This window comes from Sapajus apella, unplaced genomic scaffold (genome assembly GCF_009761245.1).
Source record: "Sapajus apella isolate SASKATOON/1434 unplaced genomic scaffold, GSC_monkey_1.0 scaffold13, whole genome shotgun sequence".
In the NCBI taxonomy this organism is placed as follows: domain Eukaryota; kingdom Metazoa; phylum Chordata; class Mammalia; order Primates; family Cebidae; genus Sapajus; species Sapajus apella.
In genome coordinates this window covers 7,284,759-7,301,403 of record NW_022436953.1, presented here as the reverse complement: position 1 = coordinate 7,301,403, position 16,645 = coordinate 7,284,759, and the positions used below count along the sequence as shown (strand labels likewise).

Below are 16,645 nucleotides of genomic sequence, written 5' to 3'. Positions count from 1 at the left end.
TGTTTCCTCCACCGTGGACAGGGGTGGTGGCAGGTAGTGCTGGACTAAGATGCTGAGAAGCCAGGGGAGTGGGAATGAGAGGGTCCCTGTGGCAGTTTTAGCCAGAATCCCCCACTCATGAGCATCTCTCTTCCAGGCAAGATCCTCTTCCGCAGAAGCCACATCCGGGACGTAGCTGTGAAGAGGCTGAAGCCTATCGATGAGTACTGCCGGGTAAGAGTGTGTCTGGGGCTGGGGGAGGGGCTCAGGGAGGGCTCCGGGGAGGGGAGGGGCCCATCTGCCTGAGTCTGTCCATCTGTGAAAGAAGGCTGCTGTACAGAACCCTCCTGAGGCCTGGTGTTTCCTGGCCAGAGGGGTGGGCATGGGGTCACCCTGTAGCTGGGCCACTCTCTGGGACACAAAGACCTCAGGTTCACAGCTAAGCCTCTGTGCCTGTCAGGACATATCCATGTTTACAAAACACGGCTTTAAGTCACTTCCTGTGGGAAGTGAACTGAGCTCTCAGGAGCTAAGTCAAGGAGCCTCCTGCTTCTTCCTGCTTGCTTCTTTGTGGGATTTTGCTGTACATGGAAGGACTGTTTCTTTGAATTCCTGTTGGGATGTTGTGGAATCAGTTCAATAGCATCAGCAGCGCACATTTGTTAATTTCCCTAAATCTTGGTAACTACAAATATTCATATACACATCTTTACAGATGCAGGTGTTCAAACACACACACACACACACACAGACAGACATTAACATAGCCAGTGCCAAAGAGCAGGCAAGAGAAGGACAGCAGTGTCATGCGCCAGAGCCCACCTGTCTGTCTGCTTGATTAGAGCCCAGCGCTCCTGCGGTGAGCATGAGTGGCTACCAGCGGCTCTGTTTCCTCGGCACGTGGCCTCTGGAGGGCCAGACTTCCCGGGTTCAAAGCCTTGACTAATTTCGTGAACTTGGGCTAGTTGCTTAACTTCCCTGAGCGTCAGTTTCCACATCTGTCCAGTATGGAGGTGAACACACAGGGTGCCTCCACACAGGGTGGTCACGAGCATGGGATGAGCTGAGACATTGTAAGGCTGTAGCACAGCATCTGCCTCAGAGGAAGCATTCAGCAGATGCTTTTGTGACTATTTTTACAAAGGGCAAACAATTTGTATTAAATAAACAAGCAAATGAAAAGGCTTTATTTTTTATATTATTTATTTATTTATTTTGGTGAGACAAAAGTCTCGCTCTGTGGCCCAGGCTGGAGTGCAGTGGCGCCATCTCGGCTCACTGTAACCTCCACCTCCTGGGTTCAAGCAATTCTTGTGCCTCAGCCTTTCGAGTAACTGGGATCATAGGCGCGCGCCACCACGCCCGGCTAATTTTTGTATTTTTAGTAGAGACGTGGTTTTGCCTTGTTGGCCAGGCTGCTCTCAAACTCCTGGCCTCAAGTGATCCGCCTGTTTCAGCCTCCCAAAGTGCTGGGATTACAGATGTAAGCCACTGCACCTGGCCTTTTTTTTTTTTTTTGGAGATAGAGTCTCCCTCTGTCGCCCAGGCTGGAGTGCAGTGGCACGATCTCGACTCACTGCAACCTCCACCTCCCAGGTTCAAGTGATTCTCCTACCTCAGCCTCCTGAGTACCTGGGATTACAGGCACGCACCACCACACCCAGCCAATTTTTGTATTTTTAGTAGAGACTGGGTTTCACCATGTTGGTCAGGCTGGTCTAGAACCCCGACCTCGTGATCTGCCACCTTTGGCCTCCCAAAGTGCTGGGCTTACAGGCGTGAGCCACCGTGCCCAACCCCTGGCCATATTTTTAGCATGTTTTCAAGACAGCGTCTCATTCTGTTGCCCAGGCTGGTGAAAGCCTTTATTAAATAAAAGCAAATAAAAAGTTAAAAGGCAAATAAAAAATAAAAACAAGCAAATAAAAAAGCAAACACGAAATTATTTAATGTTTCTACTGGGCACCATTGGCTTTAGTAGAGCTAGAATTTCGTAGTTAAATGAAACCCACTGTGGTTCCTGACTCAAAAATCTTGCGAAGACGTGGTATAATGTGTTATAATGTGGCAAATGTAGTCTCCAGTTTCACAGGTGCTGGTATTAGCGGATCAGAGGGAGAAGAGCTGGAGTGGAATCCCAGTGCCCACTTACTAGCTACATGACCTTGGGCAAGTCGCTTTGCCTCTCTGAGCCCTAGTTTGCTCATCTGTAAAATGAATATAAAAACACTATCTCACATGGGGGCAGAGTAGGAAGAATATATATCACAGTGTCCTCATACAGAGCTGTTGCAGGAGGATCACTTGAGGCCAGGAGTTCGAGACCAGCCTGAGCAGCATAGCAAGACCTCGTCTCTCCAAAAAAAGTTTAAAATTAGCCAGGCATGGTAACACACACCTGTAGTTGAGGTGAGAGGACTACTTGAGTCCGGAGGTCAAGGCGGCGGTGAGCTCTGATCACGCCACCACACTCCAGCCTGGGTAACAGGGAAAGATCCTATCCCTAAAAAAAAAAAAATAAGTAAAAATGTTGAAATAAGAACCAACTTGCCAAGTTAATTATCTGGTGTTCCCAAGCCTGTGAGAAAAAAAGACAATGTACTCTCCATTAAACTGAAGCTTGAATTTCATGACTGTGCATGTTATACTTGGGTCACATGTTCTGCCTTATTTTAAAAGGATACCCCAATGCTGGATTCCCTTAAGCTAGAAACTCTTCTTCAGACCAATATTCATTTTTGTCTTTAACAGACATTCACTGTTTCTGGTTAAATTGATGGCTGCAGCCTGAGCTTTTATTTCTCTTTAATCCTTTCCCAAGAAGCAAAATAAATGGGCAAAGCTAATGGGAGAGGGGGCAAAGGGTGGGAGGAAGGCTTTTCCAGCTGGGATTTATAGCCAGATTAGCCAGCCCAAGGCATCTGCAGTTGGGCTCCATGGAAATGTGGTCTGCTGGATCATCCGGAGGAGGAAGTGAAAGCATCTTATCTCCTGGGATCAGGCTTTGAACAGGACTCCTGATTCAGAGGGGCTCTGGAGCTCCAGTGTGCCGTGGGTAGCTGGAGGAGCCGTTGAAGCGGGGTCTGCAAGAGGAGGGGCCTCCTAATCTGATTAGCACAGATGGAAACTGCCCAGAGCCAGACAAGGAACAGAGCCATGGGTCCACCAAGCAGAGAGCCATCTCTCTCACAGGCAGTGATTTACTGTGAGAATGGCCGGGGTGGAACAGTTCAGAGTGACCTTTAATTCTGCTGAACTAGGAGGCTGGGATCTGTGGTCTGATTGTCTGAGAAACCCACTGACCTTGGAATGGTCTTTAGAGACAAGTCCATGGCCACTGCCACCAGCTTTGCATTTCACAGCTCTGCCTCCATATGGGCCACACTCAGCATCACTGCCAACCCCAGCCAGCTTCACAACCAGTGCCGTGTGCAGTCCGCTCCATGGCCAGCCCTTCCCCTGTCTCTACCTGCCCTCGTCTACGCTGCCTAGTGCCTCTGGAGTCTCTACTCTGTCCCCTGCATAGCCCACCTGCTTGGCTGACCATCATCCTTGGACCTGATGGACAATGTGGGCTCAGAGTCTGGGGTTTGATGGGAATTCAGATGCACCCAAAATTGTGCAGCTGGCTCTGCACCCCGAGCAGCTGGCCCCCTGCAAGGACTCAGGCATAGAAAGTCTGACCGTGCAGTGGACCTCCCCAGACTTCAGGCTCCCTGCCCTTGCTGGCCAGCCAGTCCCACCGCCTAATGGCAGTTTCACAGCCCAATCTCAGCATTAATTCTTAACGTATAGGCAGCAGATTGGATGACAATCACCGAAAATTTACCACATGCCGACTGAGTGATCGTTTTATGTGGCACTTGAGGGTCAGGTGTGTATGAAGAGGGGCTCCAAAGGCATTTCTTTAACTTCATAAATTAATGTAAAGGGCAACATGGTAATGCAGTTAATATTTAATGGGTGGGACTCCACAAGTTGAAGACTTTCATCAGACTAACAAGTCAGCTGTGCCATAGAGGCTTGCACTCACCGCTTTTTAAGTGACTCTGTTTACCCCATTCCTAGGGGTGAAATACATGTTTGCAGTGTTTGTCCAGGGGATAAAATAAATCTTCTAGGGAGGAGTCCAGAGAAGAGTGTGAGAGTGTTTGAGAACGACCAACTCACCCTTTGACATGTTACTGAAAATTATACAAGTCTCCACTTCCTGGTTGGTATGACTAGAATCTTTTTGCTACACAAATAGCTGAGCTTGTTTCTAGTATTTGTCTGTCTGTGACACATTTGCTTTCAGGGATCAGTGGCTTTCTTTGCAGGAGGGAAGAGGGATTGGGTGTGGTCAGGCTTAGGTGCAGGAAGTCTGAGCCCAACAAGAGGTCAGCATTGAAGGGTAAGGATCTCCTGACCCTCCCCTCTGCACCACCCTGACTCATTCATTTTTATTCCCACTTCCCAGACTTGAAAACTGAGGCTACTGCATGGCGGTGGTTCCTAGTCCCAGGTATTCTCCTTTCTATTGTGGGATTTTCCACCACAGCCAATCACTGGCTCTCCCCCTGGGGAGAGTAACATCATTCCTGTGGTCCTTGTTCTGAAAGCAGACCTGGCCCAGGAAAGGCCTTGCCAGTGGGGAGACTTACGCAGAGGCCAAGGCTGATCTGTTCATGAGGGGCCTCCTGAGTGGCCTGGTGCTCTGGGGGAACCCAGGTAGTAGAATCTCCCCATCTCCCTAACAGACCCAGGAGAAGGAGTTTCTAGGCTGAGATAAAGCAGATCCTGTCCCTTTTCTCCTTAAAGACCTTCAGAGGGCCGGGCACAGTGGCTTATGCCTGTAATCCCAGCACTTTGGGAGGCAAGGTGAGCCATTGCTTGAGCTCAGGGGTTTGAGACCATCCTGGGCAACATGGTGAAACCGCATCTCAACAAAAAAATGCAAAAAATAGCTGGGAGTGATAGGATGTGTGATAGTAGTCCCCGCTACTCAGGAGGCTGAGGTAGGAGGGTCACTGGAGCCTGGGAGGCAGAGGCTGCGGTGAACCATGACTGCACCATGGCACTCCAGCCTGGGCGACAGAGGGAGACCCTGTTTCAAAAAAACACAGGACTCTTTCAGAGGAGTCCCACTGCCCCCAGGAACATCTGAGGGCCTCATCCGGGCCCTCTGTGGGCTGGTTCCAAGAGCTGCTGGGGCCTCAGCTCCTACCTCTCTCTTCCACATCCTACAGTTCAGATCAGCAGACACAAGGCCTTCCCCAACCAGCCAGGCCTCCACCCCTGAGCCTGTTCTGGTCTCCTGCCTGGGGGCACATTCAGTGGGCCCCTCCATAAGCCTCACGACTCCCCAGGAACAGCTGATCACACCTGCCATTCTGCCCCCAGAGGACTGTGCCCACCCTTGACTGTGAATTTCTCCTCTGCAGGAGGGTGACTCCTGTGTGTCCGTCTTCTCTCAGATCTGAGATCCTTGAGGGCTACATCTGTTATCTCTGTGTCTTCACTAATAAACAGGAAGCCCAGCCGTAAGGGGGTGTCCAGCCCATGTCTAATGACAAGATGGAAAGATCACAAGTAGACAAAACTTCCTCAGAGGGTGATGTGTCCCCCAGGCCCTGACGTACTAAGATCCCTCGTGAAATGGCTTAAACTGCTACCAGGAATTAGACACCATTTACATTTCAAGTGGAGTTGCTGCTCACATCCTTCAAAAAGAAAACCCATGTGTTTTGAATACTCTGATTTCAGAAATTTAGTGAGACACCAGCTTTCTAGATGGTGACCTAGGAAGAACAGTCTGGGCAGTTAGAGACAGCACCGGAGGTGAGGCTGGAAAGACACAGGTGGGAGGCCAGAGGCGCAGGATGCCAGCGCCCTGTTGCCACACCTCCAAGCCCACCCAGAGCAGCCAGGCTTTTACCTATAAGATTTCTAGGGACTAGAAAATGATGTTTAAAAAAAAAAACATTGTGTGGGAAGGAGCACTTAAAAAAAAAAAAAGAAATTAAAGAAAAGAAACATGCTGCTGAAAAGAGAGGAGCAGTTGCCAGGTGTGGTCACTCATGCATGTAATCCCAGCACTTTGGGAGGCCTAGGTGGGCAGATCACATGGTTAGGAGTTCGAGACCAGCCTGACTAACATGATGAAACCCCGTATCTACTAAAAATACAAAAATCAGCTGGGCATGGTGAGGCGCACCTGTAGTCCCAGCTACTGAGGAGGCTGAGGCAGGAGAATCGCTTGAACCCTGTAGGCAGAGGTTGCAGTGAGTCGAGATCACGCCACTGCACTCCAGCCTGGGCAACAAGAGCAAGACTCAGTCTGAAGAAAAAAAGAGAGAGAGAGAGAGAAGCAGTTGATCCTGTGTAAAAAGTGGACACCCATGGTGTTTTGCCAAATGCAGAGCTTTGCTTTTTGTCCTGACACTGGTGGGCTCTGTGGAGGATGACTGTTTCCAAGCAGAGGGCCTGAGCACTGTCTGCCTGGGCCCCCTCTGTGCCACTTGCATGTGCCAAGACCAGACTTGTGGCCACCGTGTCTGAGTGGAGGTCTCAGAGACACACAATACATCCACTGTCTCCCTTGTCTACACCTGAACCATTGGCCATGATGACACTCAGTGCTAAGTGATGGCTCATGTCATGGTCCCCAGAAAATGGTCTTGAGGGGCAGCAGCTGGAGACTGCAGGACAGTCCAGGACTGGAAAAGGGGAACGTGGCAGGACTAGCTGAGGGCAAAACCTGAATGGCTCTTCAGCACCTCATTGCCAGTCCCCCAACCCAGGTACCCACTACCTCAGCCCCTTCCTGCATGCCATTTCTGCAGATCTGCTCTCAGCCAGCTCACTGGCCCCCGGTTCACAGAATGGCAGGGTTAGAGGGGACTGAGGCCAGCTCAGTTGACATTCTCCAGAGACCTGCATGGTTCCAGCAGCCCCACAGGGCAGTGCTTCCTGCCACTCGCCCCAGAACCAGAGGGCTATAAAGTCATGCTCATTTCATCCCTTCTCCAACCTGAGGCCTTCAGAACCCTCTGAGCTCACCTGAGCTCTGTTAGAAAGTCTCAATCATATTGATTGATAGATCAGATAGATGAAGCCACTGGTGATGGTGCTGTTTACAGTTACAGTTGTTAACAGTTAGACCTGGAAGAAATTTCAGAATGTCTCAAACCTAGATTTGCCTCAGCTGTGTTCCACGGGATGTCACGAGGAGTTAGGAAAATCAGCACCACAGTCAAACACCTGTGGGTAAAGCTGGAGGCAGGAGGGAGTGGATCAGGGTATAGGCTCTGGACTCAGCCTGATTCAAAATTTTGCTACTTATGGTCGGATGTGGTGAGTCATGCTTGTAATGCCAGCACTTTGGGAGGCCGAGGCAGGTGGGTCACTTGAGGTCAGGAGCTTGAGACCAGCCTGGCCAACTTGGCGAAATCCTGTCTCTACTAAAAATACACAAATTAGCTAGGTGTGGTGTCACATGCCTGTAATCCCAACTACTCAGGAGGCTGAGACAGGAGAATCACTTGAACCCAGGAGGTGGAGGTTGCAGTGAGTCTAGATTGTTTCATTGCACTCCAACCTAGGTGACAGAGTGAGACTTCGTCTAAAAAAAAAAAAAGAAACAAAAATACTTTGCTACTTACTAGCTGTGAGGCCTCAGGGAATTACTTAACCTCTTCCTACTTTAGCCTCTTCTTCTGTAAAACTGAAATCATAGTCACACTGTCCCCTTAGAGTTGATGTGCTGATTAAATGACACATCCCACAGGATGTTGTCAGTAGTAAGTAGTAAATGCTGGTCTGTGCTAAGCTCTACAGGTTTCTTTTCTGCAGGACTTCTCAGAGTCTTTGTGTTGGTCGTAAACATGGTAATCCACAAGGCTAAGATCAGGGACTGTCGAGGCAGATTTCACATGTGCCTACAGGGTGCATTTCACCTCATCAGGCAGTTCTTCCATGAGACACTTCAGGATTCCGTTTTGTCTTGGAAGAAGTGACAACCAGAGAGGTGACGTGAGCTGCCTAAGGTCATACAGCAAGTATATAACTGCAGAACTGGAACTAGAGTTCAACTCTCCTGTCTCTCATTCTAGTGCTCTTTTGAGTGAGCATCACTGCTTTCTCCTAAAGAATGATGATGGCAGCAGTGACACTAATGTTATCACGGCTCTCATCTACTGAGTGCTTACCCTTCACCAGGCATTGCGCTAAGCTTCTCATATGCATCTCAGCCTCCTAACAGCTAGGTAGGTGCCACGTCTCATCCCAGAGCTCAGAGAGGGGAGGAATGCATCTAGCCTCACATAGCCCATAAATGGCAGAGCCAGGACCCAAGCCCACATTTGCCTGCAGCCCAAGATCCTGAGGTTCTGAGGCCCTGACTTTACCACCACATGGCAAACATCATGAATGTCTCATGGCAGAAATTTAGACCTGAGCTGGGGTGCTAACCCTGGTATACTCATGTATGTGCCCCCCACCCTGTTCTTCTCAGAATGCTTGTGGGCTTGGGGGTGCCCTGGCCCTGGCCATCATCACCAGCCCAGGCTGTGGGGAGTCACTGCTCAGCACCACCCTCTCCTGCCAAATGATTTTGGCCAGAGCTGAGCTTTGGCAGCAGCTCTGATGGAAGCTGCTCTGGGCTGAGAGCCTCTTGTCAGCCTGAAATCAGGACAAGCCCTCCACGCGGCTCCCCTCAAGGGCTCCCTGTTAAATAAAGATGCCGCAGTGGTTCCACCAAAAGGCCTCTTTGTCTGAGGCCCTCGCATCCTCTGGCCTCCGGAATGCGGGTCTCTGTCGGCATGAAGAGCCCGTCTGTTCCCTGCCAGGGCTGGGTGAGCTGTGGCCGGCCACGGTCTGTGCTTAGGGTGGGTGGCAGCGCGCTGAGCTGGGAGGGCACTAGCACTCCAGGATGCTGAAACGCGGCCTCTCCTGCCCTTCGTCCCTCCCTCTCACTTTCAGGGGGGTCACCCGGCAGTGACTGTCTGCACACAGCTGGGATCCCTGGTAACGGTTTCCTCCTGCCTTCTGCCCTTCCCGACCCCATCAGCGCTCCCTCTGAGGCCCCCCACCCCGTCCTCCCTGCCAGAGGCCTCGATGCTCATGCCTGACTTTCTCTCCCTCCCTCTCGCTCCCTGTCTCTCTTCCCTCAGTTTTTCATTTCCTTTTCCTTCTATCCTGCCCAAGGAGATCACAGCATAAACCATGTGCATCAAATTAGACTTAAACACTTTGGGGGCAGGCTCCACCCATCTGACCTTCACAGCTTGGGGCTTGGATTCTGCCCCTTTCCTCACTTATGGCTTCACCCCCAGCAGCCTCAGTGTCCCCATCGTACATGGAGACAATGATGTCTACCTCCAGGACAAAGTGGGGTGACATGTCATCAGATTTGCTCTCTCTCATCCCTGTAAAACCAGGCACAGCCCCATGTGTGACACGAACTGCCAAGCCCCTCACTGTTTGGTGGATGCCCGGAGGAGTCAAGGGGCCAAGGGCAGGGCCTGACGCACAGCTGCTCATTTAATGTTCATTTTCCTTTCCCGTTTCTTTCCTATTGATGGAGATGTGCTATGTTAGAGACCCCTGGAAAGCCACAAGCCCCAGAAGGAGTAATGGGAATTGCTTCATGCCCTCTCACCTGCTATGATCTGCTCCTGTCTCATCTTGCCTGAGTGTGGGTTTGGCATTGAGAAGGGCCCATCTTGATAGGATGCCTGCTGCTAGATGGCACACTTGAGTTGTTATCTAGCCAGCTCAGAGAATGACTAAACCATCACTTTCCTCTTCCTCAGTATTATAATTCTATTGATGAGCCTAAGATTATCTGTGGGTTTTTTGCCCCACTGTCGTGTCCCATGGCTCCTGGCTATTGGGCTTATAGACACGGAAATCTTTATTACTTTATCCATTTTTCATTCATTCATTTATTTAAACAAATATTAATCGAGTGCCTGCTCAATGTCAGGTACTCTACTAGGATCTGGGGACACAGGAGTCAATAGAACAGACTAAAATCCCTGCCTGCATGGAGCTTACCTTCCAGTGAGTCTTTCCCACCCTCCATGGGTCCCTGTGGGCAGGCCACGTGGTCTCCGTACACCTCCATATCCTCACCTGTAATATGGGGATGAGAATCATGCCCTCATGAGGACCCTCACAAGGATTTCCGGAAACAACACTCACAGACTCACTGTACTTGGCCTGGGAGCCACTGGATCCAGGCCTTGCATCTGAAGCTGGTTATGTGTGTGAGGTTTCAGGAGGCGGGGGCATGGGACAGGGTCCTGTCTTACAGACCAGGTGGCTTCTCATCACAGCTTCTCACACGCCCTGTTTGTTGGCTCCTCCATTGCGGGGTTGTTCTGTCTTCTCCTGGCTCTAGCCCTTGGTTCCCTGTCCCTCGTCCCTCAGCCATGCTTTGGCAGTGTCCTCTCCTGTCGGTTTGGACCAAGGGATCCTTCCTTGCCCCAGCATTTCTCCCCATGCTAAATTGAGGGACCCAGAAAGCGGGGCTGCACCTGGCCTCACTCTACACCCCAACCCCTCCATGTCGGACTGGGCCAGCTCGGGGTCCTGTGGCTGATGTGCAGCATGAACTCTGGCTACCTTCTTTTTATTTTATTTTATTTTACTTGTTTATTGTGGGCTTTTTGGTTTTGTTGTTTTGTTTGGTTTGGTTTTTTGAGTCAGAGTCTTGCTGTGTCACCCAGGCTAGAGTGCAGTGGTGCAATCTCAGCTTACTGCAACCTCTGCCTCCCGGGTTCAAGTGATTCTCCTGCCTAAGCCTGCCGAGTAGCTGCCGTTACAGGTGCCTGCCACCATACCCAGCTAATTTTTGTATTTTTAGTAGAGATGGGGTTTCACCATGTTGGCCAGGCTGGTCTCCAACTGCTGACCTCAAGTGATCTACCTGCCTTGGTCTCCCAAAGTGCTGGGATTACAGGCGTGAGCCACTGTGCCCGGCCTGACTCTGACCACTCCTGACCTAGTGCCTCACTTTCCAGCTGCAGACTCGCCCCTGCCTGGATGACAAGCTCACAGCTGGTGCACACGCTTGCCATGACCACTCTTCCCATAGGATGCCCACTCCTCCTCTCTGCTTGTCCAAACCCTGCCAACTCCACTAGCCGTGCTCATGCCCAGAAGCCTTTCCACACCCTTCAGTTTACACTGTTTCCCCAAGTATCTTCAGCTTTGCCTAAAACAGGCCCTGCTAGCTATGCCCCTGCCCGCCTCCCATGGCCCCCTCCCTTGCTCTGGACCCTCAGGCCACACTGGCCCTCATTCATCTCCTGGAACCAACATGCTTGATCGCCCTGCCTCTACCTTGACCAGTTAGTTCTTACCCATCTTTCAGAACTTAGCTTTAGAGAGCCCTCCCCATCTCCTGAATGTTCTTGGGTCCTATCAAACTGCATCATAGCACTCTGTCATCCTTGGCAGCACTTATCAACTTGTCATTAAATAATTAATTGTGCGGTCAGTGTTTAGGGAGTGTGAATGCCTGGTGCAGCTCAAGTGTGGCTAGTGGGAGGCAAGCCTGGGAGGACATGACCTTGGACTGTCAGGTTAGGGATCTTGGACTTTTTCTGTGTGCAGGAGGGAATTCCCTCAGGTCCCTGCAGAACGGCTAGCTCCTGAGGACCCTGAGACCCCAGGGTTCCAGGGTGCAGTGGTCTTTTCTTCGTAAGCCGGTTGTTTAGTTTGTTGACTGGCTGGTTGGATGGTTGGTTAGTCGTTTGACCGGATGGTTTATAGGTAGGTTGATTTCATAACTGGATAGGTTTTTTTTTTTGTTATTGTCTTGTTGATTATTGGCTGGTTGGTTAGTTGGTCAGTTAGTTGACTGGTTAGTTAGTTGAGAGAAATGGATAAAAAGGAGGAAAGGAAGGAAGGTTGATTGCTTCATTCATTCTCTTATTGGTTGATTTGTTGGGTAGTTGTCTGGGTGGACAGGTGGGTGGCTGGTTGACCATGCCTTCCTTGGCAGCTCTTGATCATCCTCTCTGTCACTGCTGGTGCAGGGTGACACTGTCTTGGTTTTCCTGTTCCCAGGTGCTTCACACCTAATGCCCTTTCTGTCTTTCTGCAGGCACTTGTCCGGCTGCCACCCCACATCTCACAGTGCGATGAAGTCTTCCGGTTCTTTGAGGCTCGACCTGAGGATGTCAACCCTCCAAAAGAGTAAGTGCTAGCTGAGGCCTCTCCTGTGTGCTTGGGAGGCATGGACTAAAGCGGGGTGGCCAGCCCAGGGAGGCTAAGGCTGTGGGAACACGCACAGAGGAGAGCTAGCAGGGCCAGCGGTCCAAAGGAATGGGGGACATTGCTCCCCAGGCTCCCAGTACCAGAGCCCACTCCTCATTTTCTGTTACCCAGGGCTGCAAGTGAGGGTGTCTCTGCATTTGTGGAGCAGGTTTTCCTACAAACTCTTTCTGGCTCACAGGATTGCTATAAGGAGCAGATGAGATCACAGGAAATATAATGGTCATGCCGTTGAGACGGCTCACGGCTAGCACAGTCCTTGCCCTTTGCTGTCCTGGCTACAAAGCTCCCAGCATGCACTGCCTAGGCTGAAAACTCACCTGCCGAATAACCGCAGTCCTGGGCTGCTACCACAGATTTTATAATTATCATCAACAGTCATAATGGATGTACCCAATGTCTTTTATCTATAGCATTTTATGACAGGCATTATCATATTCTATAGTCCTATTTACGGAGGAGGAAACCATGGCTCAGTGAGGTTAAGTGCTTTTCTCCAAAGTCATGCAGATGGTTTGATAGGAGACAGGCCAAGACCTGAACCTAAGTCTGTGGTTCCTAGTGGCCCAGTGCTGGCTAACGTTTCCGTGTTTGGAGAGAAACAGGGAACCTTGCAGGTCTTTGTTCTCTCTGGAATTGGGATACTCTGGGCTGGTGGTCAAGATGGCCCATCCAGCCATGCTGGTTTCTCCCACACAGGACCCAAATCCATCCGATGGCCACCCTCTCTTGCTCAGAGTGTTCTGCTCACCAGTATTCCCCAGCATAGGTTTTCATTGGAAAGAAAAATCCAGTTCCCACCCAGGAGCTGATGGGCAGAAGGCAGGGAGGGTTGTTGGATAGGAGAGAGGAATGAAGGGATGCCGATGAATCACCCCGCTCCATCACTGTCCCCTGGAAGCTTAAAGTACCAGGCAGGTGAGAGAGAGGTAGATGGGGCGGCTACTACAGAGGGAAAGGAGGGAGTAGGACAGAGGAACTCTCTGGAATGGGTGGGGAGGGGCAGGGGGCACCTGGCGATGGGGAGGAGAAAGCCTGGAGATGAGGGTGCGCATTGCCTGGCTCTGGAGGTGCCACCCACGCTGCACTTCCTGTGAATGTGCCATGAGGTTGTGGAATGTGCGGCCTACACACCATACGTGGGAGTCCAGCCTAAAGGGACCCTTCTGTCTTCATGCCTGCTAAAAGACTAATAGCCTGAAATGGCCTGGGCATTTTGAAGGAAAGAGCAGCTTAGAGGCCCACCCGACCTAGCAAAGGTCATCTTCACTGATGGCTCCCTCAGGCAAGAAGCAAGCACTATGAACCATCAGGAACTTATCAGCAACTTGGTTCACAGTGTGAAGTAGTGGGAAGCCACAGGGTATAGGATGCAAGGGAGTTCACACCCAGTTCTGCTGCTACTAGCAGTGTGTGTGGTGTCCAGGCAGATCCCTCACGTACTTCCGCAAGCCTCCCTGTGGTCCCTAGTGGCTTAGTGCTGGCTGAAGTTTCTACTTTAGAGAGAAACGGGATGAATCTTCAATTCAGCTGATTAAAAAAAAAAGGCTAGGCACAGTGGCTCACACCTGTAATCCCAGCACTTTGGGAGACCAAGGCAGGTGGATCTCTTAAGCCCAAGAGCTCAAGGCCAGCCCTGACAACATAGTGAGAACTTGTCTCTATAAAAATAAAAAATTTAAATTTAAAAAGAAAGAATAGAGAGAAATGGAAAACCATCTGTAAAAAGGAAATGGTGATTAAGCCCTGTTCTCGCAGCCTCCAAGGGCTATCCATGAAACTCAGATGAGAAGAGGTAGGAGAGGTTTGCACCAGGGCTGGTATATTATTATTATTATTATTTTGAGACAGAGTCTCGCTCTGTCACAGCTGCAGTGCAGTGGAGCAATCTCAGTTCACTGCAACCTTCACCTCCCAGGTTCAAGCAATTCTTGTGCCTTAGCCTCCCTAGTAGCTGGGATTATAGGCGTGTGTCACCACATCTGGCTAATTTTTGTATTTTTAGTAGAGACAAGATTTCACCATGTTGACTAGGTTTGTCTTGAACTCCTGAGTTCCAGTGATCCACCCACCTCAGCCTCCCAAAGTGAGCCACGGTGCCCGGCCAGAGCTTATATATTCTTATCCCCACATTAACAGATTAGAAAACAGGTGCGCACAGCTGGAGCAGGAATTTGAACCCAGAACTTCCAGATTGCAAGCAGAAGCCCACCCTCTTCTGTTTCTCCTGCGTGCTTAGCAGGTTTGGGGACTGTGGCCCTGAAGCTCCTCAGTGTCTCCTTCCTGTCCCCGCCTCTCTGTGCTGCTGCCTCTTCCCTCTTCATCCTGGCCTTGCCTCAGGGCAGGGGAAGGCTCTGAGCCTGGCAGTGGTATCCCTGGGCCCTTGCCTGACCCTGCCCATGCCCAGCTGTGATGCTTTCTCCAAGCCTCTCATTCTCTGTCATTGCTTGGGGAGAGAGGAGACGCTCCTCCCTAGGTTGGTGGCTGTTGGAATCCCCCGTGATCGTATGCCCCACAGCAGAGGAAAAGGATCAGGATCATTAATGGTGGAGGCCGCAGGTGTTATTGCCACAAAAGCAGTTGACCACCGCCACCCGCCGTGGCCCAAGCCTCCAAGCCCGCTCTTTGCCTTTCATCTGAATCAATTGGCCTCACTTCATGTGTCGACCTGCACATTCATGGCATTAAGTTAGCCTTTTGCCCACCTCTAGGAGGCCCCTGAGAAACAGTGGAAACCAGGCTCAGCAGGACACTCGGTTGTCAGCGAGGCCACAGGCCATAGCTCTGTGGGACCAGGCTCTGGGGTCAGGCCCTGCCACTTAAGGCTGGGTGATCTTTGGCCATTTGCTCAACGTCTCTGTATTTCTGTTTCCACATCCCTGAAACGAGATAATGCAGAACTCATGAGCTGGTCAAAACGGTTTACTCAGCTAACCCAGCCAGGTGCTGTTGGCACACAGGGAGTGCTCCACACCTGGGTTCATGGAAGGCTAGGAACAGAATGGGATGTGTGCACGATCCCCGCCTGCAGACCACAGCCTGACTTTTGCAGGGAGGGGCTGTGAAGCATTTGGCCACTGCGTCACCAGGGCAGCAGGGGTTATGTGCCTCTTTCTCGAGGTGGTCTTGGCCACTTGGGCCAGTTCACTGCTGGTCTGGCAAGAGATGGGCCTGTGAACAGGAATCCCTCCAGCCCTAAGGCAGGCCTGAGGCCCAGGAGGTGGGCTCAGCTGTGGCCAGGCAGTTCTGAGGGGCGTCCCCTCCCCTGGCCCCACCCTATCTCTGCCCCACCTCCAGGACCCACCAAGAGAGACCCGTGTCCCACTGCAGAGTGTGCTTGCCAACAAAGAGCCGGACCTTGCCTGTGACCGTCGGCCGCTGTACAGCCTGCAGATGTGTTAGCCTAGTGCTGGCGCCTCCTCCCCTCAGGCTGCTGGGACCTCCCCAGGCCACTGTGCACCTCCCTTCCCTCCAGCCTAGAACATAAACACAGGATCAAGTAACAGTATATTTTGACTCGGGGGTGACTGTGGAGTGGCTTATCAAATTATCAAAGCCTGTGGATTTAATTGGAATTTTGCAGATAACCCCTGGCTTCTTTCAACTGTGCTGCTGCGAGGTCCATAGAGAATTCATGTGGGCTGGGGCGAGGGACCGTCTCCCCTTTTCATCTTCCAGAGAAGACAAGACCTGCGACAGCCAGACTCAGTGGGGGAGGTGGGCAGCAGGCCCGTGCACCTCGGCTTTGATCTCAGGCCACTCACTGGCGGAGAGCCAGGCCCATCTCCGGTCTGCTAGCGGTTGCTCTTCAAGACCACTGGCCCTGCACAGGAAGGAGGTTCTTCATAGGCAACTTTGATGAGCTTGGCACAGGGTAGCCATGGTGGTTTTGCCTCCTCATGCGGCCACCCCAGGAAGAGTAATGGGATTTGTGCCCTTATGAAAGAGGCTCCAGCAAGGCCCTTGCCCCTTCCGTCATGTGAGGATATAGCATTTGCCCCTTCTGCCCTGGGAGGACACAGATAGAATGCGCCATCTATGGGGAACCAGCCTTGATCTTGGACTTTCCAGCCTCCAGAACTGTGAGCAATAAATTTTTGTTGTTAAGAAATTACTGCCGGGCGCGGTGGCTCACGCCTGTAATCCCAGCACTTTGGGAGGCTGAGGCGGGTGGATCACGAGATCAAGAGATTGAGACCATCCTGGTCAACATGGTGAAACCCCATCTCTACTAAAAATGCAAAAAAAATCAGCTGGGCATGGTGGCGCGTGCCTGTAATCCCAGCTACTCAGGAGGCTGAGGCAGGAGAATTGCCTGAACCCAGGAGGCGGAGGTTACGGTGAGCCGACATTGCGCCATTGCACTCCAGCCTGGGTAACAAGAGCAAAACTCTGTCTCAAA

The 16,645-nt window shown here is 51.3% G+C and overlaps 1 protein-coding gene across 5 annotated transcripts in view; it reads left to right on the top strand.

The window, feature by feature from the left end:
* Window positions 1-16,645, top strand: part of SH3PXD2A (SH3 and PX domains 2A) — a 252,953-nt gene that overhangs the window by 122,981 nt on the left and 113,327 nt on the right. For all 5 annotated transcript variants that reach the window (XM_032281516.1, XM_032281520.1, XM_032281517.1 and 2 more), the window contains 2 exons: window positions 137-213; window positions 12,074-12,165. In XM_032281516.1, the coding sequence (XP_032137407.1) occupies window positions 137-213; window positions 12,074-12,165 (169 nt within the window). The remainder of the gene's footprint in view (window positions 1-136; window positions 214-12,073; window positions 12,166-16,645) is intronic.